Source organism: Kryptolebias marmoratus, linkage group LG17, assembly GCF_001649575.2.
Source record: "Kryptolebias marmoratus isolate JLee-2015 linkage group LG17, ASM164957v2, whole genome shotgun sequence".
Classification (NCBI taxonomy): domain Eukaryota; kingdom Metazoa; phylum Chordata; class Actinopteri; order Cyprinodontiformes; family Rivulidae; genus Kryptolebias; species Kryptolebias marmoratus.
This window is the reverse complement of record NC_051446.1, coordinates 12,435,204-12,461,692: the sequence shown is the minus strand read 5'-3', so window position 1 is coordinate 12,461,692 and position 26,489 is coordinate 12,435,204. Positions and strand designations below refer to the sequence as shown.

General features: G+C 39.7%; 1 protein-coding gene across 5 annotated transcripts in view; it reads left to right on the top strand.

Annotated features, from left to right (window-relative positions):
• LOC108237214 (transformation/transcription domain-associated protein) overlaps positions 1–26,489 on the top strand; it is a 92,804-nt gene that overhangs the window by 56,762 nt on the left and 9,553 nt on the right. For all 5 annotated transcript variants that reach the window (XM_017418500.3, XM_017418499.3, XM_017418498.3 and 2 more), the window contains 12 exons: positions 1,622–1,813; positions 4,935–5,130; positions 5,817–5,935; positions 6,069–6,215; positions 7,890–7,990; positions 10,274–10,475; positions 11,482–11,643; positions 16,376–16,466; positions 17,946–18,151; positions 18,965–19,226; positions 25,253–25,478; positions 25,577–25,794. In XM_017418500.3, coding sequence (XP_017273989.1) covers positions 1,622–1,813; positions 4,935–5,130; positions 5,817–5,935; positions 6,069–6,215; positions 7,890–7,990; positions 10,274–10,475; positions 11,482–11,643; positions 16,376–16,466; positions 17,946–18,151; positions 18,965–19,226; positions 25,253–25,478; positions 25,577–25,794 — 2,122 coding nt within the window. The remainder of the gene's footprint in view (positions 1–1,621; positions 1,814–4,934; positions 5,131–5,816; positions 5,936–6,068; positions 6,216–7,889; positions 7,991–10,273; positions 10,476–11,481; positions 11,644–16,375; positions 16,467–17,945; positions 18,152–18,964; positions 19,227–25,252; positions 25,479–25,576; positions 25,795–26,489) is intronic.

Below are 26,489 nucleotides of genomic sequence, written 5' to 3'. Positions count from 1 at the left end.
ATTATACAGGGAAAATGACTCAGGCTCCTTCCCCTCGGATGTTTTCATTTAATTAAAGCTGCCACATTATAGCCTTGTGAAGAGTATGCGTAATTCAGCTTGACATCACGGAGACAAAGTCGCACAAAAGAACAACTCGCCATGAACATGAAGCGTGTCAGTTTCTGGGGAATATGCCACCACTTTTAAACAAATTCAAGTAATCTGTTTTAACTTCAACTAACACCTCGGGCAGTTCTTTATTTTTTGTACATTTTTCTTTATTATGTACCACAGCCCGACATAAATAAAGGGCTACATGAACATACTTGGTGTGTTAATAAAATTATAAGCTTGCTATTTATCACAAACCATGAATAATATATTTATTTCTGAAAGTACAAGGTTAAAAAATATGCTCAGAAATCTAGGAAAAGACCAAGCTGCTTTTAAAACATCGGCTATTGGCCAAGTAAGAAAATGAAGATGCACTTCTACTACCACCTCAATGTAGTTTTTTTTATCAAGAATGCTCTATATATTATTTGTGACAAACCAAAACAATCTGTGTTGTATATTTACCATCAGCCCTGATTTCCATAAATTGGCATCAGTCATACAAAAACTCATCAGTTTACAAAAATCTACCAAGATTTGCCATTTATTGAAGAACATACACAAGAGTTTCGCTATTGATAGGCTTATTTCTGATCCGATTAGAGTGAAAATGGCTTTTATTGACTAACCTTTTGTGTTTTAGTCTTTATAGACACTAAAAAAGGCCTGTCAAGTTTAGTAATAATAATAAGCTTGGTCCTAGCCAAGGGACAATCTCAGTTATTATAAATTATTAAAAGATATAAAATTCACCCTGGTTTTTAATGAAATATGCCACATTATTTATATAGAATATCCATATTTCCATAAATAAATAAATAAATCCTTCAATAAAAATCAAAACACCCTGCTATTAACGTTTTACTTTGAAACAAACAAACAAACAAAAAAGAAATACAGAAAAGAACCCTTCAAGGTTTCAAGTTTATCAGAAAAAGTTTGATTGGTCCCATCAGGATGTTTTATTATTTTAAATTATTTGGTCTTTCTACATTGAGATTATAAATAGTAAAAAAAATCTAACTTGAATTTCTTGACGTCAGACTTTTGTAGCTGCCATGAGAAGTCTGCAGAGACTTAATCTGCTACGGATTGGCGGGTCTGTTCTAATTTCATTTCGAATAGAACCTCGTGGGCCAGAAAAATTGTAACCATGGTCAAATCTGAAGTTTGAGTTTGGCACATGCTGTAAAACATAAAAACGACATACTTGAAATGTGTTTTTTTTTTCTGCAGCAATTTTATTTCTGTATTACTTTTGTGTTGTTGCCTGTAGAGATTTTTTACAGTGTAAAAAACTCCCCAAAAACCCCCCAAAAAACGAGTAAACATGTCTGAATAGAGTGACCGACAGAGCAACAAAACCACAAAAAAAAAAACAAATTTACTGTCATACCCTTTTAATAAAACCCTCATTTACAAAAAGCTGCAGTGTATTTTGAGAATTAGCTCAATATTTGAGTTGTCTGATTGCTGGAATTTGTAGTAAACATGCAAATGGACCTGTGTGTGTGTGTTCTTCCAGGTGGAGCTCAGCTGTCCCAAGGAGATGGCGTGGAAGGTGAACATGCACCGCGGCTATCTGGCTATCTGCAACCCTGAGGAGCAGCAGCTCAACTTCATAGAGCGGCTGGTGGAGATGGCCTCTAGCCTTGCTATCCGCGAGTGGAGGAGGTTGCCTCACATCGTTTCCCACGTCCACACGCCACTGCTGCAGGTCAGCACGCTCAACGCTAGAGTTTCACTCTCGATAAGCTCATTTTTGATCAGATTAGCTCAGGGGGAGGTGGGAAGTCAGTTTATTGTGATAAGTACTTGAGGAGATTCAAGATGTCAAGAGATCATCAACAGCTCTAAAACACTGTGCTGCTGAGCAACACTGATAACAGCCTTTATCTCCCTGCCTCACTTCATTTTGTAAAATTGAGATAGATGATTGAAAAAAACTGAAAAACCCTTTAAGCCTCTTTTATTCCACCAAAAGAAATCACAATGAATGGGGCAGAAATGGGGGGGGGGGGATAAAAGGCGAATGAAAAAGCAGGAAGCCTTAGGCAATAAAAAGTGGAAAAGGTGGCGAGTGAACAGAACAAGGGAACACAGAGAGAGAAGAAGAAAGAAGGAGAGGTAGTTCAGAATTTCTGTAATTACTTCCCTGCCATCAGATAGTGTTTGATTAAATACGTGCAGCAGAATTACATTTACATGATGAATGGGATAGTCTGAATGAAGGTTAGAAGTGGGCCATCAGCTGATATGAACAGATAATTGTGAAAAATATTGTACGGCGCAATTTATTTTGTTTTGGGAGATTTCATTTCAATGTGGTGGTGGGGAAGGGGGTTAAATCTTCCCTGCTGCTCTGATTCACTACATTTATCTTATGAAAATGGGTATTTGAATGGTCTGGCTTTGTTCTTTGTTAGTTGGAATGTGTGTGCGCCTGTGCCGAGTTCAATTATTTACCCAAGCCACGGGAAAACAAGCTATTCCTTCCTCTCCCCGGCCGAGCGACTTGTTGTAAATCTCTATTCCAAACTCTAAATCACAACTTCAGGACTCCGTGAGCCGTGCAGGCCGAGAAAACCCAGACTCTGCAAATACTCTGGGCTTCAGATACTATTTAAATCAAGTTATCATCTAATCCCAGCTCGCAGCAGTAACCGGCGATCAATGGATTATCACCCTCACTATCGATTACGACAGCTGGCATTAATATTGATTGATGAGTAGTTATAATGGAGTGATTGATTATATGTTCAAAAAGCTGCTCTGGGCCAATCAATGAGGCTTCTTTTCAGGGAATGAGAAAGAAGCCCTCGCTTATCATTTTCACATTTTCCCACCTCCCTGACTTCTTTCTTTTTTTCTTCTTTTTTCTTTTTTTGTGCAGATTAGCTTTTGAAGCAATGAAGGAAGACGTTTTTGTCACGACATGCCTTTCAAAATATATCTGGTGGCTTAAATTTGTTCTAGACTGAGTTTCTGGCACAAACATGAGGTCTTTTTGTACATTTTATATTTTTGCTTTTTGCAAGAACACTAATTTCCTCTAATTTGTCAATTTGGCCTAAAAGAGGGAAATGCACATTAAAGAGTGCCAATTTTTTTAGTGACATTCTGCTTCCTGATAGATTAAGATGCTTTGAAAAAGTTACACTTTTTCCAGAGCTACAATTTAAAAAAACTTCTTTTCTATTTGTGTGGGAAGAAGACATGGTCGCTTTAATCTTTTTTATTTGTGGTGGGGTTCAGATGCTTAAGTTGATGTTTAAAGGAATGAGGAGGGAAACGTCATCTTTTTGTACCAGTAAAAGCCATTTTTTTCTTCTTGCTGTCTTATTCTCAGGGTTACACATTCTCCTTTTGTTTTATTTACACTTCATGCTTTTATTCTGTAGTCTCACATGGCATTTTATTTTAACGAAACTGTTGCACGGCTTTTTTCCCCCCTCTTCTTTTCATACTTCCTGTTGTTCCTCTTGTTCTGCCGATCCATATCTCACCAGCCTTCTTTGCATCTCCTAATTAAATCTTGATCTTCATATTCATCGTATCACCATGCTGTTACTTATTTTCTCCTGTATTTAAATGAACGCATTCAAATATTGCATTTTCTTTCCTTCCTTTTAAATATAAACGAAAGCAAAACAACAACAACAAAAAAAAGGGGAGATAAGGCAGTAAAAGACATTAGCTTAATAATTGCTCATTTGCTCTAAAACCTTCAAAGACTTTGTCAAAAGTGCCCTGCAGCGAATAAATTCTAACTTTTGGCATATTAGGGAAAACGCGAAAGGAAACAAATATGACTCCTCGCCATGAGATTTTTAAAAACTTAGAATCAGTAAGTAGGCACCTGTGGGCAGCAGATGGACACAGTGTGTGTGGCGCTCTGTAAACAAATATGCAAATGTTAGTAGCAGCTTTTATTTGCTGAGCCGTGTAGGCAAAATTATTTACTGGATTAAATTCTGCTGGCATTCTGTTCAAACCTAATTTTAAAGCAGTGTGTGATGGGCATTTTAGGCAAAAGTATTGCCCACCGCTACAAACATAGGACCAGCTTGCAGCAGTTCATGCTTCTCACAATGTATGTTTATTTAATCCTTTACTTACGGGGCTAATTAATATATCACAAGTGTCCGCACACAGAGAAACCAGTCTTAATGAGCGCTAATCTCAGCTGTCTCTTTATGATTTACTATTGTTGCCTGTTTCTGCTTTGAAAGAATTACCACGACTTGCGGTCTGTTAAGTTTACTCACCCCAAGTCCTGCAGCTGAAAAACCCTCCAATAAAACAGAGATGTTCCGGTACAAAGACATGTACTGCTGCTAATCCTTCTTGCTGGGTTGTTTATATTCCTTAATTTTCACCGGTCGGTTAGAACAACATGGAGGGAGATTGTATCAGTAAAGCTGAGCTCACCCATGACCATAGTTTCCACTTTACAATCCTTTCAAAATAAACTACTATGGCAGAAACAAATGCTAGGGTACAGTTTTTTCCTCTTTTATTCTTTTTTATTTTGGTGGAGGTGAAGGGACAGTTCAGAAATGATTTTGAATATTGAATGAATATTGAAAAATCACTGCCCATTATTACTGTAAAGCAGCATTGGCACAACAAAATTAACTTCAAACAAAAACAAGTAAGCCGTCTCAGCGCGAGAAGCTCTTTCTTTTTTTTAATCACGCTTCAAGTTGACTGCATTAAATAAACGTTACATATTTTAATTTAAATTTAGCACGAGGTGAGTGTGAAGATAATCACGAGGGCTTCATGAAAGAAAGGTGAGCGTAGTGTTTTAATTTATCATTCTTCTCCCCCCTCAGGCAGCACAGCAGATCATTGAGCTGCAAGAAGCGGCCCAGATTAATGTAGGGCTTCAGCCTACGAACCTGGGCCGCAACACCAGCCTGCATGACATGAAGACCGTGGTGAAGACCTGGAGGAATCGTCTCCCTATCGTTTCCGACGACCTCTCCCACTGGAGCAGCATATTCATGTGGCGCCAGCACCACTACCAAGGTACGGCATTCCGTCAGGCCCAGACTGCCTTCTAATGAGATGCCAGGAACCATAGGAACATTCTTCTTTGGGACAGCACGTGTGCTGCAGGATGCCACCTTAATGCAGACACACTCTCAGATTGCTGTTTTGGTTTCCATGACTTATAGCAAGGGCTCTTCCTTAAAAGGCCACTTTGTGAAGAACCCCCTCAGGGCGTCTGTGCATTTCCAAATGTCATCTCACTAAAGCACACACACACACTATACAGGACACACATATGCTGACTCACACACATCTTTACCTTGCTTAGTGCTCAGCATCTCTCCAGCAGTGACTTTGAAACCATTCAGAGAGGCAGCCACTGCAAAATGTGATGTCTCAAGCAAGTTGAGCTCCGGCTCGCACGATGAGGGCTAAAATAATGATAGTGTTGTTTGGCAGCACCACGCCAATAAAATCCACCTCATTTGTACATGACAGCCTTCAAAGTTAAAGTGAAATGGAGTTTTCTTGATGAAATTCATCACCACGGTTCATTTACTGTTCAATATGTTCAGCGTCCCCGGTGCCCTCCTCAGCGTTATGACAGCACTGCTTTCAGAGTGCTGGAAGATCTTCGCTCTTCGACTTGCTCTTTACTCACTTTGTCACCTATATAAAGTAAAATGCCGTCTTTGTGTTTTGTTTTTTTTTTTTGTCTCCAGCCATTGTGACAGCGTACGAGACAAACACACAACATGACCCAAATAACAACAATGCCATGTTGGGAGTTCATGCCTCAGCTTCTGCTATCATTCAGTACGGGAAGATCGCTCGCAAACAGGTACTAGTTCAGGCTCAAGGGCTTTGTTAAATCAAAGAAAAGTTTGTGTAGATCGAGGAATGACATTTATCATTCTGAAGTATGTGTATTTCTATGTGGTGTTTATGAGATAACGTCATACTATTTCTTAAAGGGGTTGGTGAACGTGGCCTTGGACATTTTGAGTCGTATCCACACCATCCCTACGGTGCCCATTGTTGACTGTTTCCAGAAGATTAGACAGCAGGTCAAGTGTTATTTGCAGCTGGCTGGTGTAATGGGCAAGAATGAATGCATGCAGGTGAGATCTCTATTTCCTGTTTCCTTTTTAAATTTCAAATTGTACAACCAATCAGTTCTAAAGATGTTTCATTGGCGGCTGATAATGCTTTTGGCCGTGTGTATGTGTCTGTTAGCCAAATATCTCATGAATCCCTGAGGGGAATTTTAATGAAACTTGCAGAAATTATTCATTGGAGTCAACCCAATTCAAGATGGCTACCACAACCAACTGACCTTAAAAACAAAAATGCCTATAACTCTACCAATTTTAGAGCTATTGAGCTAAAGTTTTGTGTGGTAGTAGCCGAGAGTCATCCCCAGCACATATTTTGTTCACTGACTGATCAAGATCTTTGTTTAAAATTTTGCCATTTGCCAAACAGTCAATTCTGTCTGTTAACAAAATATCTCATGAACCACTGGGCGAATTTTAATGAAATGCTAAGGAAAGAATCATCGGATGTACATCTGCACCTGATTAACTTTTGGAGCCAACCCAATTCAAGATGGCCCAGCAACAACCTTTGAAAACACAATAATGGCTATAACTTAGTCAGTTTCACAAATATTAGGCTCAAATTTGTTGTAGTTGTACCAGAGAGGTATTCACAACACATATATGTGCTAATCATTGCTGGAGAGCATTAACTGTTTGAGTCAATCCAGTTTGTCTGTTAGCAAAATATCTCATGAACAACTGGACAGATTCTACTGAAACTTTCAGAAAGTAATTATTAAATGATATCTGCAACTGATAAACACTTGGAGTCAGTTTGATTCAGCAACTGATTTTTTACCAACACAAAAATGTCAATTTCTTTCAAATTTTGAGGTAAAACCTGATGTTGTAGTAGCATTTTTAGCGTTTTCCCAACAAATACTCCAAGCACTAACTGATCACACACACACAGGTTGACAACTTGTGATAAGGCATGAGATCACGCATGTTTTTTTTTTTTTTTGTTTGTTTTTTTAAGGTTTGACCGAAATAGCTACACCAGTCATTTCTCAATATAAGATATTTGTTGCCTAAAACTCGATGTTCAATCCTTAAAGCAATGCTTGGTTTTTTCTTTTTCTTTAAATATTCACACGTTCTACATTTAAATTTCAACCCATTTGCTGGGTTTTGGTTGTTGCAGTTTTCGGTTGCTGCTGGCCCAGTTGGGGTTACTTTGTGTGAGAAGCAGTAAGAAGGGTTTGGGATGGCTGCAGGTGACAGGTTATAGCTCTGAGACTTATAAGAGAGTGTAACTCAAGAGCTTGCTCTTAAGCCCACAGAGTGCTCTGATTAATAGAAGCTGTTCAGCACACCACAAGTCATTAAAAGTGCCAGCAGACATTGTTCTCTCGCTCTCTCTCTCTCTCTGTTCGTTCTCCTCTCTGGTTCTCTCAGTCTCTTTCTCCTGCTACACATCGTTTGTCACGGCAGTACATAGGAGACACCTAATCAGAGAGTCACCGTAATGGAATTTTAGTTCCCCTTAATACCTTTTTTCCCCCCCTCACTTCTTAATGAACAGTGAAGAGTTTGTTTGTTTTTCATGTGTTATTATGGCACCGTCTGAAACAGAAGGCTGCAATGTCTTTTTGTTTTTTCTCTTTTGCATGAAACTTTTCCTCCTGCAGTTTTGTTTTGGAGTTGTTCTCATCTTGATGTTGATTTTTTTTTTTTTTTCGTTGTTGTTTTTAGGGTTTGGAGGTGATTGAGTCAACCAACCTGAAGTACTTTACCAAAGAGATGACAGCTGAGTTCTACGCTCTTAAGGGCATGTTCCTGGCACAAATAAACAAGTATGTCCTCCAGCTGTTCTGCCTTTGACAACTTTTACAGTCAATTTGTTGCCAACTTTACATTCGAAACACCCTGAAACTTCACCGGTCCCCTTCTGTTTGTGCACATGTTTCATCCCGCTTGTACTAATCAGTCACAATTTGTGTCACTTCTCACCTCCAAGGTAAGATGTCGTCTGTCATCAGGTCGTGATGGAGTCAGTGCCTTGTTTTTTTTGGCTGCAGGGTTTGCCTTTGGAGCATACAGCTGCTGTTTCTGTGTTTACCCAGAGCCACGCTCTGTAATACCCCTCACTCCCCACCCCCCCACACCGCCCCCTGTTCGCCCATCATCCTTGACATGACATGGGGTCCCGAGGGGTGAAAGACAAATTGAGGAAGGCGTATTAAATGTATATGCAGCTCAATAATTAACTCGCAGCAATTTACAGGAATCTCTGAGATCAGCAGAACTTGCCTCCACCTCAGTAGAGTTTATAGCAATCATTAAGTCCCCCCCCCCCCACACACACACACCCGCACTGGGGGGAGAATTAACAGCAGAGTGGAGGTTAGGGGGTTCGGTTTGTGTGCGCACGTAGCCACATATGCTAAAGATTTTGGGATCATTCAATTAAACGGGTGTCAGAGATTTGACAGTCCGTTGGGTATCGGTGCTCCTGTTGAGCCAGGTAGTAGAAACTGTTAATGTACTTTAACACTTGCAAAGTGACTGAGGAAACCCCATTAAGTATTACTGGAGGGTCTTCGGCTCTCGCTCCCACAGCAATCAAGCTCCCATTTTTTAATCACATGCCAAAATGCCTTCCATAATAACGCATTTTAATTGATTGGTTGGGGAGGCATTTCGCTGTTAGTAAGTGGGGGAGTAGTTTGGAAGCGTTCCTAAAATGGAGGGCCACTTACCAGCTGCAACTCAGTACGACTTTTTATTTGACAGGCCCGTCTCCTTGTTTTGACTGGAGATAGTGAGTCTTGCGGTGCTTCCTGGGTCTTATTTATTAATCAGAGGCTGAACGGTGTGCAAAAATTATTCAAACTGCGTGCCAGCGAGCAGTTAGAAGCCGCCTAGTGTTGTGAAAATAGCTGATGATTCAAAATTTATTTCCCTGTCAGCATAAATCGAGCAGTCAAGTGTTGGGTCTGCTGCCAGGTTTCACCTCTCCGTTTTTTGCTATTATTTAACCGTTTGTAAATAGAAATTTGGATATGACTGTCGATTTGCAACGCCAGAATTAAAAACTTTAAATACCTCAGTTTTCTTGAACTGTGGTAATATTTTAATGAAGTATTAGTATTTAGGTGCATATAGACTTTTTCTGCAACTGTGTTATAGATGATGGATGAAGATAATACAGTTTAAAAATTATTGATCAGATGCTTTAATATAACAAAGCTAAACCTTGCCAACAATATTCATGTAAATTAAACCCATACTGCTCATATGAAGGATTCTTAGCATTGACACATAAAAATTACTGTTTATTAGCTAGTCCCATGTAATTTGTCTGACCCTCAGCACTAAGAACTACAAATTCTAGGAAATAAATGACAACAAGATGGTAAAAATTGTAAAAACTGAAGATGCGTTTATTTTATGTATTTTTTTTTATCAATTTATAAATATTTGTAATTAATGTTTTTTTTTCTTTGATAACAAAAATAGACCCAAAATCAGCTGAAAATTCTGAAAAAATAAATTCATTTAAGTATGAAATTTTGGAAAGGAACATGTAAGGAACCCTGCATTACAGCTAATGAAAACGGTGCTAATTGGTGTACATCACATCTTTTCAAACACTTTTCCGGTACTGTTTACATATTTATCTGTCAGCAAATGTACAACCCACTGATTGAGTCAAAAAGCAGAGTACTTACAGTGTTTTTGTGAATCTGTGCATGAGAAACAGGTTTAAAGGGCTCTGTTTAGTGTTGAATTTTGGTGCTGTATCAGTATTTTTCTTCAGGCTTGTTAAATCGGACACTCACTTTGCTGGATATTGTGCTCTGTAAGTGTGCTACTCATTTAAGATGAGATCATTATAATCTGTTCTCACCAGATATTTCTCTTTTCACTTTTTTATGACTACACTAAAGGTGTTACATTTGCTTTTTCTTCTTTAACTCTTCCTAATCTCATCAGTGTACCTCACCTGCCAGATCAAATCCTATTTCATTTTTCCCCACTAGTTCTCATTTCTAACCTTCTGCTGAGATTATGCGCTGCCTGTAATTTGTCTCTCACTCTCCAAACCTTATTACCGCCGTGTGCTCTTCCTCTAGGTCAGAGGAGGCCAATAAGGCCTTTTCAGCAGCGGTACAGATGCACGACGTCCTGGTGAAAGCCTGGGCCATGTGGGGGGACTACCTGGAGAACATCTTCGTCAAAGATCGGCAGCTACATCTGGGAGTTTCCGCTATCACCTGCTACCTCCATGCATGCCGCCACCAAAACGAGAGCAAGTCCCGCAAGTACCTCGCAAAGGTGATGAACTGGAAAACGGGGGTGATTTGTGTTTTAGGCAGAATGTGATAACTCATTTTTAAATACAGATAATGGCAACATAATCCCTGGTGTCATGACACTCCTTTGTAGGAAATCAGTAGGCCGAACCATGTTTTATTGCAGAGCGTATCACTTTTCTACTTTTATTTTTTAAATTCCCTAGTTTCCTGACCTCATTTAGCCCATACATTATTGATGCTGATGAGATTCTGCCAATGTTACAAGCAGAGACTAGTAATTGCATCAATGACAGTGTGGCGATTCACAAAGCGGATGGGTTCCCATAATCGATCAATGGTTAAGTGAAGACCATCATCTGGCACCACGGGTTAACAGACTAATGGCCTCCCCTGATGCTACATACTCATGACCCTCAACGTGGTTTGGCCTTTCTCTAGCAGTCAGTTTAGTCGAGTTAAATAACCAATACGCTTACCATGTCCAGTGTTTCCACCGTGCAGTACGAACACTGTTTGTTTCCACTGCTGTTAATTACTTTCGCATTCATATTAAATGTTTTTTTGATTACTCCCACACTGAAGTATTGTGCTGCCAAAAAAAAAAGGTTGGCATTAGTCCTGATAGATAGAGAGCTGAACAGACTTTATCAGTAATTGCCAAGTTTGTGTACTTGGATTGGCTTAGTAAAGCATAAATGAGGATTTGAGTGGGGTTAATGTCTTTTTCATATCGTACATGTACACGCAAAAAACACCAGCGGAGGAGAGACGACCCCTACGTTAACGCCGCTTTGATCGTGATAAGTACTGTCGAGATGTGCTAATGGTACTTTGCAGCTGTGAGCAGAAGCAGGCAGGCAGCAATAATTTGATGAATGTTTAAGACCTTCTTCTTGGTTTCTTACCGGAGTTTGATTAATCAGAGATACAGAAAGTATTTTGTTGTGACTTCTTGTAAAATGTATGTTTTTTTGTTTTCAGCTTTTCATCTTTTTCTTTTTTTTTCTTTCTGTTTGTACCTGTAGGTGCTGTGGCTGCTCAGCTTTGACGACAAGAACACCCTGGCAGATGCCGTGGACAAATACTGTATAGGAGTGCCCCCGATCCAGTGGTTGGCCTGGATCCCCCAGCTCCTGACCTGCTTGGTTGGGTCAGAGGGTAAACCTCTGCTTAATCTCATTAGCCAGGTGAGGCCTTGGCTAAACTCCTAAAGCCAAATTTAGATTCCTATTAGTGTTCAAAGAGATCTGTTTAAAATTGTCTGTACATCTTACATCCATTACTGAATGCTTGCTACACTTATTAATCATTCCTTGGTTTCTTTCATCTGTTTTTAGTAGCACATCTGGCTAGCACGTTAGCATTAGTTGTCATGCACATCTTTCTTATCAAGATAAATTTACTGCATTCACGCCAAAGTGGCCTCTCTGCTGCTTTTTATTTACTAAATTAGGCATTCAGTTTTCTTCGCTGTCCCCTTTTACAGCATTTCATAGGCTTTCACTAGTCCTCGGTGAATTAGTTTTTAAATTATTTGTTCAAGAAATGATTATAAAGTTAATATTGTACGCATCCGCACTGCGGGAACAGAGCTAGTAATTAAACCGAGGACTAATTTGCTTTGCCTAATGGAGTATTATTTCCGCACAATTTGAAGAGGGTGATCTTCAAAGAGTAGTGCTCTATAAGAAACAGCCGTCCTCTCAGCAGAGTTGGAATATTTATAAAAGATATTAACGAAAGACTGAAGGAGGATCAGTGGCAGAGAGCGAAAAGACAAGAAGGGAACGTTTGAAATGGATGTTGTCAGTTCTTTCAGATGGTGGCTGATTATAAGTTGGCTATTAAACCTAACAGCTGCAGAAACAAAATGTTGATGCTGCATTTAAGTTTGTGTTTTGTATGATGTATTTTATCTAAAGAACACTAGAAAACTGATTGTTGTTTGTTACCTCTGAACCACAAAGACTTGCATAATTTTTCCATGTAAAATGAACTGAACATCTGCTAAAATCAGTTTCACAGCGTTTAATACCAAATCAGAAGAAAGCAGCTAATGACTCATACATATCTGTGTCACTGTGTTTCTAAAATGCAAACTTTTATTGGTATTAGGAAATAAGACACAACAGTGTTAAGATTCCTTTGTCTCTGCTTGCTTAAAGAGATAGTTTGGATCTTTTGAAGTGGGTTTCTGTAAAAACGCTATGAACAATAATATCTTACCTGTTGTAGATAGCTTTTTGAATGAGCTCAGTTTAGAGAAATAGTTTCCTGATGACTGGATTAACAAGCTAATGGCTTCTCCAAACAAGGCCAAGACCAAACTGTAATACTGCTGTCTTAAAACAAATCCAATCTAAAAAACATTTCACAGTAGTTTATATAAATGCTATTTAGTAAACCTTTATACCTCTGCCAGTTTTGTATTAGATGGGTATTCCTACAGAAATATTAACATATTCCTGCTGAAGCACCTCAGGCTGCACCAGAAGTTCTGCAGCTAACTGCTGCTGCCGATATTTGTGCTTGCAAATAGCTTTAAAGTTTTGTGCAAATGATTATGTAATGTAATGCAAAATTGATAGGGATGTAAATGCCTGTAAAATAATGTTCACATGAACCACTGATATATTTTTAAAAAAATCAGAGTTGTTTTAAGATTACATAAATCAGCACTTGTCCAGTTAGTTTGGACTAGCCATTAGCTCGTCAATCCAATCAGAATTAAACTTTATTTCTCCAAACTGAGGGCATTAAAAGAGCCATCTACAGCAAGTAAGATATTAATTGTTCATAACCTTTCCACAAAATCCGAGTTCAAAAGATCTGAACAATGGAGGCTGCACAATATATCAGACATTTATTGCCGTCGCAACATCGATGAGCGCAATATCAAAATGGCACAGAACTGCTTGGACTGCAATAAATCAGAGGCCATTATATTTCAAGTACCATACATGCATTCATGTTCTGCATGGGAATAATGGAATTGGTCAATGAAATGACCTTTTCCTGGCCTTCATGCTCACAACTGGTTTGGATGATAGTGATGACAGAAGAGAAGGTAAGGGATGATAAAACGTGGGTTCATCGCAATCATTGTCGTCATTGCAAGAATAAACAATAATAATCTCATATTGCAAGTTTTTCAAATATCATGCAGACTTGGTTTTAAACGTCTGTAATCTGCAGGTTTTTTTTGAATATATGAAAATGTAACAACTAAAATGCAAGTGAGAGATCAAACGATTTCAATTTGATGTTAAAACTGTAGAAAAGCAACCCAAAAAGGCTTAAACTAATAACATGAGCAAATTGCATCATTCTTTTTCTGATTTTTGTGATTGTGCGAAAGAACAAAAAAACACTACAACCACTCTGATCAGACTGCCTGAGCTGCAGATTTGTCCTTTTTTTTTATTTTAACAACCTTTTAAAACACTCACTGAAAGACGGAGTTAAATAAAAGGCTGATGCAGATTGTCTCAAAATAACCTTTTTAACTAGTTTACCAGTCAGTTATTAATCTAATTAGATGGCAGATTAGATATAGATTTTCCATTTATGGAAATACCTTATCATCCTTTAACAACTGAAGGGTAAAAGGTTGACACCTTTTGTCTTCATTGCCTTTTTTATGTAAAGAATAAAACACATTCTAATGCATGACATTCTTTATCTCTACTGCTCGCCTGAATTATTTAAAGTTTCTCTGCGGCGGCGGGATGTTTAAAAAAACGCACGTTAAAATATTGATGAAGGTGAGGAGAGGAGTGCCTGGGGGCAGGCGGGGAGATGAATCAGAAGTTGGTTGAGAGTCTCAGCAGCCCCTCCCGCCCTCACTCACTGCCTCCGCCTCGTCTGCCATGCGCCCTCTTCCCCCTCGGCCTGCCTCAGCCTCGATAAAATAAAACATTTCTTATCCTCCCATTAGTGCAATGATATCTGGTTCCTCCTCTTCCTCCCTGCTTTCCTTCCTCTTTCATCATTAATGACGACGTTAGCTGCCACTTAAAGCTCCCTTTTCCTGTTACTTCTAAGTTATCTTCACCTCTAAAGTATATTTTTATCCCTGTTTTAAAAAAGAGAACTAGATAAAATGCACCTTTAGTTATATGTGCACTACGCAAGATTGACAACTATTAGAAAGGCACTTAGACATTTTAAAAAAAATCTTTCAATGTTTTATACAGATATGACTTGTTCCAGTGTATAATATTTCTTTATATAAAGAAAGGGGTGATATTAATGTCTTTTAGGCTTTGGGCACCTTGTGTAAATTGGTGCAGTTAAGCAAAGAAATGGTGCCTAAAGGGTAAAACGCACACCAAACGACACTGTGTGCTACGGCGCCCAGTGTAACTTCTTCATCATGTTCTATTTTAAAGCACCTCCGCTCCCTTTTTGTATGTACTCACCTCCTGCTTGAACGTAGCAGCTCCTTCTTTTATGCTTTTTTTTATATACAGTTCTTTTCTTGTTTAGCTGTTGTGCCGTTTCATATCAAAAGTGGACGAGGGAAGATTAATTGCAGAGGTTGAGGTATACAGTGTGACCCAAAATTTCCTCATTACAAAGACTGTGACAGAAAAGATGTTGCCTGGCAAACTATTGCTGGCTAAGAAAAAGATGTTGAGCTAATATTTTAAAGCTAACCTGTGTGTTTACATCACTTTAGCTTGATGCGTCCAGTGACACAACGCTTTGTGGTGTTCCCTATGTTTTTTCAGCTTAAAGCCTTAAGGTGTCCTCACCACCAGTGAGGAAGTGAAAATACTCTTGAATTTGTGACGGACCAAAAGAAAGGACTGTGTTTTAGTGGTCCTCTCAGAACAAATGCAACTAAAACATGTCTTAGTTAGCAGGAGTCAGTCTATTGGCAGTGGAGTCTTGATTTGTGCAGTTTGAGGCATGTGGATCAAGCCAGAGTAAACACTGAGGTTCCAACATTTATTCAGCCTTAAGCTTAAACTAAAAAAAACCAACTTTTTTTCCCCCTTGGAGCCTCGTCTGACAGCATCCCTCTTCGACCTACCTTTAATCATATTTAGCTCAGTTAGTGAGACATGGAGGTATCCCTTTCTGCCCTGCAGCTATATAAATATAAAGGCTCTAGTAGAGCTCAAGTAGCCATGTAATAGCAGCTTGTACAATGAATTATGAACTGAGACTTAAAGAAAAACTGTGGTTCAGCCTTTTGAAAAAAAAACTAAATATTTTTTTATATAAAAAAAACTGTTCCTAAAAAATTTAGCTTCTTTTTAAGTTTGTGTAATTTATTTGTTTTTTTCTTACATGATAGTCATTTGTCCGCTTCTGTCAGTTTGCATTCGGCATTTTCATGCTTTTACCTTTTAATCCAGTTTTAGGACAGATTTGAAATTTGTTTCTATCATTTATGTAAATTGTTTTGTTTGGGAGCGGCGTGACTTCACATTAAACTCTGACCCCAGGCCGATGTATACATTATACACCAGAGTTCGACTCTGGTGCATCACTTATCAAAGAAATCCGACTCCACCAACTTTGAGGTGATAGGTTTTAAAATTTTAAAACCTCCTCCGTCCCTACTTCAACTATTGAGCCTTCAAGTGCTGTCAGTGGCTTTTCTTGAAGTCTCGAAGGCAGTTTCATCATCCATCACATTCAGTTTTGTAATTCAACCATGACACGCTTTTAACTTCCCTAACTCCCCTGATTCCCCTTCAAACAGCCCCTGTGCTGGCAGAGGTCTGTATCGGTATGATCTCGCTCTCATTGACACACGCATATGCACACAGTATCTCCTCATGCTTCCCTCTCTCTACATTAGTTCCCTTTCCACCTTTGTTTTCCTTCCCTCTCCCTCTCTCTCTCTCTTTGGGGTCCTTAGGGGAGTCTTTGAAATTTGATCTATGACCCTCTTTTATCTGCTAGGTGGGACGAGTGTACCCTCAGGCTGTATACTTCCCAATCCGCACCCTTTACCTCACCCTCAAGATTGAGCAGAGGGAGCGCTACAAAAGTGGTAAGTAAATATGACTGGCTTTATTGTATTCTCTTTTTATCTGTAAAGAACTTCCCCGATAAAAGTATTTCTTTTGTGTTCTCTGTTGTGGTGCTGAGTTAGTTTATTTAAAAGTACATGTACAGTTGCAGGAAAAAGTTTATCCATCCTATTTTTTCTATCGGGGCATAAATAAATAAAAAAAGGTCAGATTTTCCAAGAAGAAGACCTTGTCTCTAAAAACAACATGGCAGCGATCCTTTATAGGCTAAATTGAAGTGCCACAGTTGGAGAAAACCAAACTCGATATTTCAACCCACTCTTTAAACCAGTTGGCATGCATGGTGGTGGAGGGCTGATGGTTTGGGCTTGTTTTGCAGCCACAGGACCTGGGCCCCTTATAGTCACGGAGGCGACCAAGATTTCTGCATATCATAGCATTCGAGAGCCAAATGTGAGGCCATCTGTCCAACAGATGAAGCTTGGGTGAAACTGGGTCATGCAAAGACACAATGATCCCAAACACAGCAGCAAACCTACAACAGAACGGCTGGAAAAGAAACAAATCAAATAGCCCAGTCAAAGTCCAGACCTCAGCCAGGTCCTAAACAGAGCTGAGCATAAACAACTGCTTACAATTCTCGATAAAATGAAGCACGGGTGAAAAGGAAAAGTGGTTTTTTTTCACACTCTGCTCCTGCATTTTCTTTAGTTTCTGTTGAATAATTTGTTACTACTTGTTTGAAGTGATTGTTTTCACCTATTTTTAAGATCTACTGAGAACCAGATAAGAATTTTTATTATGCCCTCCTTTGATTTAAAAGAAGGGGGGATTTTTAATGACTGTATATGGGGTACTTTAAGCTGCCTGCTTTGCTGTGGAAAAGAAAAGTGGTCCTCTCTTAAAATATTTTCCCTTTTAAGTTAAGTCAAGTCAAATTTATTTATATAGCGCTTTTCAGCAACAAGGCGATTCAAAGTGCTTTACAACATGAAAACACAAAAATACAGAGTTAAGACGTTGGCTGATGTTTATTCTATTTATTTATTTTTTTTACTTGAGCTTCCATTTTGTTTTAACTTTTCTTTAGACCTATTTTCTTATACTTCCTGTCGGTTGATGTAGATTCTCAGTCATCCAGAACATGATGTCCCTGTGTAGTTAAATAGAAAAGCAAGTAGATGACTTCTTGTTTCTTGAAGACGTTTCACCTCTAATCCAAGTCGCTTCTTCAGTTCTGATCGTGGGTTGGGAGGGTCCAGGTTTTTAAGTCATTGTGACCTTTATGACCCTATTATTGTGATCTTTATTACCAATTATGGTATAAACCTGGAAGTCCCAACCCACGATCAGAACTGAAGAACCCTCTTGGATGAGAGATGAACATCTTCAAGAAACAAGAGAAGTCCAGTTACCTTCTGTTTACCCACTTGGGATTAGTTTCCGTTCGTTACTTTTCTTCTACCTGTGCTTATCTGTTCCTCCACTTTTACGCTCAGACTCATCTGGTCAGCAGCAGCCCAGCTCTGTGGGGGCCCAGCCTCACTCCGGGGCGTCCGACCCAGGACCTATCCGTGCCACTGCCCCGATGTGGCGCTGCAGCCGGATCATGCACATGCAGCGCGAGCTGCACCCCACCCTGCTTTCCTCCCTGGAGGGTATCGTGGACCAGATGGTGTGGTTCAGAGAGAACTGGCATGAAGAGGTGAGAACAACAGAGGTGTTACTTTGGTGTATGTCTGAATTAGTTCCTATGGGTTTATTGTCACAGGTCAGATGATGAAACTGTTTTTTTTTTTCTGCAATAAAAGCAAGACATAGTGAATAGCTTCAACAACAGATGGGTAAAGAGCTTTTATGTTTGATTGTTGTATCTTTTATGGAAGATTGACTGTAAATGTAAGGAGCAATGGATGACAAACATAGTTGCTACATAACAAGTCCGCTAGTCTATAAGAAATCTAACCCTAATTTTGTAGTTTTTTTATTTTATAGAAACATTTCATTCACCTAATAGCATGTTTTTCCCCTAAGCTGATTGCGTTTGCCAGTCTGGGATTTGGGCCTGAGACAATCCTCCAAACAGAAATTTGCAAATGGCTTTAGCTGAAGTCGGCAGCATCCACTCACAGGAGCTAATCTGCGATTTAAAAGAAGTCTGCAAAAAGGAGAGGCAGGAGGAAGAGAGGCCGAGACAAGTGATGGATGGGTGCAGTGAGCGTGTAGGCCGGGACAGGGGATTTAGGGCCGGAAGTTTGTTGGTGTTTGTTTCTGCGTGATTACCTTTCATGATTTGGCGGTGGTGTTTGTAGGCTGTGTGTTTCGTTCCGGTGGGCATGCAGGATGTAAAATAGTACGCTGCATTGTTCCTACCTCACTTCTCCTTTAATGTGGATGAATTTACATTTTCATCTGAATGTGTTCATCTGCAGTTTGGCTGTTTGATAAAAATAAAACTCACCAGATAACGTTATTGTTTGAGACTGAACAAAAGAGGCCCTTCTTCTGTTACCTGCAGGTCCTGAGGCAGCTCCAGCAAGGCCTGGCTAAATGCTACTCTGTAGCATTTGAGAAGAGCGGCGCCGTGTCTGATGCCAAGATCACGCCACACACGCTGAACTTCGTCAAGAAGCTGGTTAGCACCTTTGGCGTCGGCTTGGAGAACGTCTCCAACGTTTCCACCATGTTCTCCAGCGCTGCCTCCGAGTCGCTGGCCCGCCGCGCCCAGGCCACAGCCCAGGACCCCGTTTTTCAGAAGATGAAGGGACAGTTCACAACAGGTTGGTTGGATTTTAAAATGTGTTCAAGTCTGTCTTTAGCAACCAAAAACACCAAGTTTGATCATATTATTATTTCATTTTTTAAGTATCTTGTTCATGAGTGAGGGAAGAATGGAGCGTGAGCTCGGCAGACAGATCAGTGCAGCTTCCACAGTGGTGTGTTCTCTGTACCGGTCCGTTGTGGTGAAGACGCGGCTGAGCTGCAAAACTCTCTGTTAACCGGTTGGTCTATGTTCCTACCCTCATAGATGGTCATGAACTTTGGGTAGTGACCGAAAGAACGAGATTGCGGAAACAGACAGTGGAAATCAGTTTTCTCCTCAGGGTAGCTGGACTCTCCCTTAGAGACAGGGTGAGAAGTTCAGTTATCTGGGGGGAACTCAGAGTAGAGCTGCTGCTCCTCCACATCGAGAGGAGCCAGCTGAGGTGGTTCAGGCATCTGGTAAGGACGCCCCCTGGACGCCTCCCTAGGGAGGTGTTTCAGGCATGTCCAAATGGGAGGAGACCCCGGGTAAGACCCAGGACACGTTGGAGAGACTATGACTCTCAGCTGACCTTGGAATCCTCCTGGAAGAGCAGGAAGAGGTGGTTGTGGAAGGAAATGTCTGAGATTCCATGGTCAAGCTGCTCCCCCGTGACCCAACTAGTGGCAGATAATGGATGGATGGATGGATAGATGGATGGATGGATCACTCAGCTATTTAAACCTTTCTGATTATAAGTTGGAACTTGAGAAAACCTTGAAACTTTAGCATATTCCCCTTCCACTTTCTGAATCTGCTTCTTATATTTCAGATTAATGTGACATTTTAGATTCAAATTGGAAAAAAAATGTCATCAGCGAGTCTCAGTTTTCTTTGATATAATCCCAGTTTTGTATTAACACAGCTCAGAGCACCATTTCTGTGATCTTCATGTGTTTTTTTTTTTTTTTTTTGTAAAGTATTGATGAGACCCCCATTCCTTTTCTTCCTGCATGTTGCGATTCATGTGCAAGCTGTGGAATCCAACAGGGCAGGTGCAGTTTTTGTCTAGCCAATCCCACCTCCCCCCCTCTGAGACATTTTTCTCAAAACAATCATCTCCATGTTTTTGTTGGCCCATGTGTCTATTTTTCTGCACCGCATGAGGGAGAAGAACTGTGGTTCACAAGATCTGTCTGAATCTCCCACCAACATTTAGCACTGAAAATATTTTTTTTATGTAGATGAGAACTTTAAGACTGCTAGTTTAGGAAAATCTAAAGAAAAACCTTTGGGCAATGCAAAACAAATGAGGGCAGGAAATTATTTAAGAGGAACAAAAGAATAAATGAGTAGAAAACAAGAGTGAGGGCCTGGGAGAAAACCACGAAGACAGGTGCGATGGCATTAGAGTGATAAATCTCAGAAACGGCTCACAGACCGACCGACTGAACTACACAAACACGAGTGAGTGAAACTCGGGGTGAATGCCTCGCTGATGAATCTTACCAGATGTTGTGGTGCCAGCTGCGCTCACGCAGCCAGGCGTCGCCAGGACTTCTGCCTCACGGGGGGGGGCCTGCAAACCATTTCTCTGCAGCTGTCCCCACGGCGGTGCAGGAGCGGGGGCCGACAGAGACCAAAAACCACACAAGCCCTCCGGAGCGGAACAAACAGGGTTTACAGAGCAGCCAAGCTCACATTCCCTGCACCACGTTAGTGGCTCACTCGCTTTCACAGGGTTTGTGGGCTGGAAAATATGGGTTTATGTATGCACATATAACATTTGGCAGCAGGGAGGCATTCAAATCCAATTACGGAAAATGCTATTTGCATGAGTTACACTTTTAGCAGGGGATCTGTTCCAGAGACTTTTGTCACAAGAGCCTTTCATAAAAAAATAACACTTTTCTGGCTTTTTAATTGTGGGCTGGTTGAAAAGTTATTTGACATGCTAGCATTGCAGTTAATGCCAGAGTTTTAAACGAAGATCATCTTGTGATGAGAAGGGTCGGCGTTAGAGCAGTTTTGGTCAAATCTTAAAAATAATGTTATTCATGTTCTTATAAAATTTCAGAGTTTGAAGTTTTGGAATATGTCTTGAGGATGACTCTCAGCTACCACCATGTCAAACCTTAACTCGGTATCTATGAAATTGACTAAGTTACATATAGCCATTTTATTGTTGGCTAAGATTGATTAGCTGTGGCGGCCATCTTGAATTGGATTGATTGTAAAAGTTAAACAGTTGTAGATGTGCATTCAATGATTAGTTTCTGAGAGATTCATTCAAATCCATCCTGTGGATTATGAGATATTTTGCTAACAGACAAAAATAATTAATTTCTATGGGTATTGCTAAAGTTTAAGCAGTATCTTGTGCAATGAGTAGTACTTAGGGTATGTGTTGTGAATGACTCTCAGCTACGACCGCACCAAAATGTAGCTCAATATTTGTAAAATTTATTGAGTTATGGCCAGTTGTTGTGTTTCCCAAGGTCTCTTAGCTGTGGTGGCCATCTTGAAATGGTTTGAGTCCAAATGGTAATCAGTTGTAGACGTACATCCAGTGATTAATTACTGATAGTTTAATTTAGATTTGTTAAGATGTTTTACCAGCGGACACAGGCAAAAGTCATCACCCTTTCACCTTCTGCAGCAAATGATAATAACCTACAAACTTTTAGTTTGTTCTCGTGAGCTTTTAAATGTGATCTTTTACTGCAAGAAAGCCCTCTATACTCATCCATGCAGCTGTGGTGACCTTTAGACTGAGTCTTTTCTCACCAATCAGTCATAATAAAGCAGAATCGACTCCACCACATCCATACAAAAAAGCCCAGAGTGAGTAAAGACCAGGGCAGCACATAAGGGGGATGATTGTTATACTTACAGAGGAAGTCCACCTCCTGAGTCAGGGTCCATAATTTGGTGCAGTAGGTGGAGATCCTCTGTGGTCTTTCATGTAAGACAGGTAGGACAGAATACCAGGCCTGGTTTCTTCACACAGGGCAGAGAGCAACCACGCTCCCCTCCACACTGCACTCTCCTGAGCAGGGGTCAAAGAGAGGTTCACGGAGACTGAAAATAACTCTGCTCGGGTCTTGCTGGCTGTACCGTCATTACAGAACACGCTTGTAGTTTCTTTTGTTTGGCCCACATTTAACAACAAAGCTTAGACAAAAAGTGCTACAAGTTTTAATATTCATGATGAGCAACAGGTTAAATTACTGAAAACATTCAGGAGTTGATATAATTGTGTGTATTCTGATTCAGCATTCGCACTACAGTATACTGATCCTGTTTCTCTTTATTACTTGTCTTTTCTTCTGTACTTTTTTAACATACTACTTCTGGATACTTTGTGCGTTCAAATGTCAAAATGTTCAGCTCACTCAGGACATTCTGGCTTTGACTTTTAGTTTTTGTAACTTATATACTTTTCAAAGTTTTAACCTTTATTTACGAAATAGTTCCCCGTAGAAATACACAAAGATCTGTTAATCCTTCAAAAACATTGGTCTCTTTAAAATCTAAATTGGCATATTTGCTCTATTTCCGTCTTCTTATGCTACATTTAGATGCTTGTAGCTAGCCTTTAGATTATTTTAGTTAGCCTTTAGATGCTTTTAGTTAGCATTTAGTTTACCTTCAGCTTTGAGCTGGTATTTTCCCACTTTTAGCTTTAAAACTCAGGTTCAATGTCTTCAACAAAATGCTACAAAGTCCTTTATGTCTCAGAGTTTATACTACATTTTACAGAAAATGCTTTTTCTCTAGATTTCAGCTAAGCCATTTTTCTTTGGTTCTTTTTTCTCTTTGGTTTTATGCAGTTTATATATATATATATATATATATATATATATATATATATATATATATGATAATGATTAGGTTTATTATATTACCTCATAAATTCAAAAGAGACTAGATTTGTCTTGTTTTCCATTTGTGAGCAGATTATTGTTTTACAGTTGTCCAGCTGCAGTCTCACTGGACTGTTTAAATTTGACCTCTGCAATCGAAGCAGGTGAATTGTAAGAAGGCAGATAGTGGAATAGGGCCACTCCGAAAAGAACATTGGCTGTTTTAAAGGGCTTATTTAAAGTATTAGGGGATCTCACTCTCTGAGAGATTGCGGAGGTTTGAAATGGCAAGGCCGTGCAGTTTCATGGATTCATTATAATGGGCAGCAAAACAGAGTGCTGAATTAAGAGGAGCAGTTGTATTTTTGAAGTGTGTGTGTGCATGTGTGTGTGTGTTCACGCATGCGTGTGTGTTCATGTTGCAAAAATGTCCAGAGGATTTTGCTCTTAAAATGGAAAAACCTGCTTGGCTCGCTTCTTTTGCTTCCATTGTAATTGCGGCAGCTCATCACAATATGTTATGTGCAATATGAGCTGTGACTTGAAACAGAAATTTAATACTCTAAAAGTCTCATTTTTATAGCTTTAATTTAATCAACTTCAGGCCCCTGCCAGGGAGCTTTAAGGCAATGGAGAAAACAGCTCAGCTCGTGCTGCCAGCCTGTCATGACTAACTTATCTTCTCCGCTACTTTAAGCAAATCACTGCTGAAGCTGAGAGGTCAGCATTTCTAATGGACACTAAATGTAAATTTATATGAATATTGTCACGCAGTATTTTACTGTAACATTGTGCTTTTGCCTACTGTACAGGGTTCCTACAGTCTTGAAGAGTATGAACGAGTATAAACTTAGGTTTTAGTATTTTCCAGGTCTGGATAAGTTTGTTTAGATTAGATGAGATTGTTTCTGATTGGGAACCTTTAGACCACATACATGCAGCCTGAGGACCAAAAGTTGCCCTTGGACAATCACCACTCCTCAATGTCCTTAAATAAAAACAAAACAAATTTGAAATAAGTGTAATTTAAACATTTTAGATCTATAGCGTACGTCTAAAAAGAAGGAAAAAGCCTAAAATAGGCTTGCCTTTGCCTGGCTAGTTATAGTTTATGGTTTCAGAACCAGAACATAAGTTTCCAAAGGAAAAATACACCTAAATTTGCTTGTTTTAAGCTAACAAACCATTTATCACATGTGCCAGTTTACAGAAAGGATGTCTAACTATACTTCAGCTCGTCCAAATAGGAAATGCCTGGAAATGCATTTCAAATTATCTGTTTGGAAGAATATTTTTTCCAGTTCAATATGCGGCCCTTTAATTGCTTTCAGTAAGTCTCTACGGCTCTCTGGAAAAAAAAATGTTGCATGCAAACGAGTCTGTGAATCCCAAGTTGACTCCAGTAGTAGCATCTTGCGTGTTATGAGGCTCTGTAACTGCAGATCATTAATCTTATTTTACAAATACAGAGTAGAACTTTTCTGTCAGAAGGCCTAGTCCTGCAGCATGTGTCAGAAAAAGCTCAAAATCCGAAGAAATCTTTAAACATTTGAGTCTGGGAAAGATGGAATTATATAATGGAAAATGCGTAGGAACCCTGACTGTATAAACTACAGTAAATACTGAGATCTCTGTGTTATTAACTTTCAAACGGGCCTTGCAAAGCTCTCATCATTAGTGAGATTTGACTTTTCTTTGAGTCTCACCCTGTTGTGGTGCAGTTGCTTTCAGCTCTATGATTTTGGTATGGTATTTTAAGTTTGCTAAAAAGGAAATTGCATGTATAAACTTCAAAGTTCTCTCACACAGACACATGGCTAAGCTGCCCTCTGCAGCAGCTCAGCGCGTTACCTTCTCAGAGTAGCACTGCAGCAGCTGGAAGCCTTGTAGCTCAAAATAAGTCATTCTAAGAATAACTCACGAAGGAGGTCAAAGTGTAACGCATTTATTAAATTAGACTTTCCCGCTGCTTTCCTGCCTAGAGGATTATGAGATTACATGCAAAGCTTGCATTTTGTTTTCTAGATTTATTCTCCTTTATAAAAAAAAAAAATCACAAACTGAACGCACAAGATCCTAATTATTAAAAGCTGTTTTATTAAAAATATATTTATCATCGCCGTAGTCCCTCAGGTGATGAGAAATAATCAAATGAAAAAGCCAATGTTTGTCTCTTTTTCCCCTTGACTTCTAACAGACTTTGACTTCAGCGTGCCAGGCTCCATGAAGCTCCACAACCTCATCTCCAAACTGAAGAAGTGGATCAAGATTTTGGAGGCTAAGACCAAACAGCTTCCCAAATTCTTCCTGATTGAGGAGAAGTGCCGCTTCCTGAGCAATTTCTCTGCGCAAACCGCTGAAGTGGAGATCCCAGGCGAATTCCTGATGCCCAAACCTACGCACTACTACATCAAGATCGCCAGGTAAAGATCATAATGTGGAATTGATTCAAGGTGTGGCTGATGACTGTTATCAAAGCACAGCTGAAAATATTCGTCCTGTCTTGTCTCTTGCTTTTCAGGTTCATGCCCCGAGTGGAAATTGTTCAGAAACACAACACGGCAGCACGCCGCCTTTATATCCGCGGCCACAACGGAAAGATCTACCCCTACCTGGTGATGAACGACGCCTGCCTGACCGAGTCGCGTCGAGAGGAGAGGGTCCTGCAGCTTCTCCGCCTCCTCAACCCCTGCTTGGAGAAGAGGAAGGAGACCACCAAGCGGCACCTCTTCTTCACTGGTACGACAAGGATGCAGCCTTTGCGCACAAGCTTCTGAAACACACAGAATTCAGATTTTACCAGGATAGCAGTAGAAGAAAATACAAACAAAAAGAAAAGGAAAATGCTTTCTTACCTGTTTTTTTGTTTTTTTTTTGCATATCTGATATTGATTCAATTTTTAGCACCACTTCTTGTCATTCCCACATTGTCTCCACTCGGCTGTTTATTTGATTCATTTGATGGTTTGTTTAAGAGGAGCAGATATTCCAGCTCATTTCCTTCCAACTGGAGTAGCAGGTATTGATTTGATAAGAGGTGCCGCTTTGTGGAAATGTTTAGACTGCATTTACTGTTCATGTTGTTCTCTGGCACGCCTTCTGCTCAGCTCTTTCCCAACAGAGTACAGGTGCTGGTCATAAAATTAGAATATCATGAAAAAGTAGATTGATTTCAGTAATTCCATTAAAAAAGTGAAACTTGTATATTATATTCATACATTACATACAAACTCATATATTTCAAATGTTTATTTTGTTTAATTTTGATGATTACAAATGAGAACAAATGAAAATCTCAAATTCATCATATCAGAAAATTAGAATCTTGTGAAAAGGTTCAAAATTGATGGCACCTGGTACCACACTCTAATCAGCTAATTAACTCAAACCACCTGCAAAGGCCTTTAAATGGTCTTTCAGTCTAGTTCTATAGG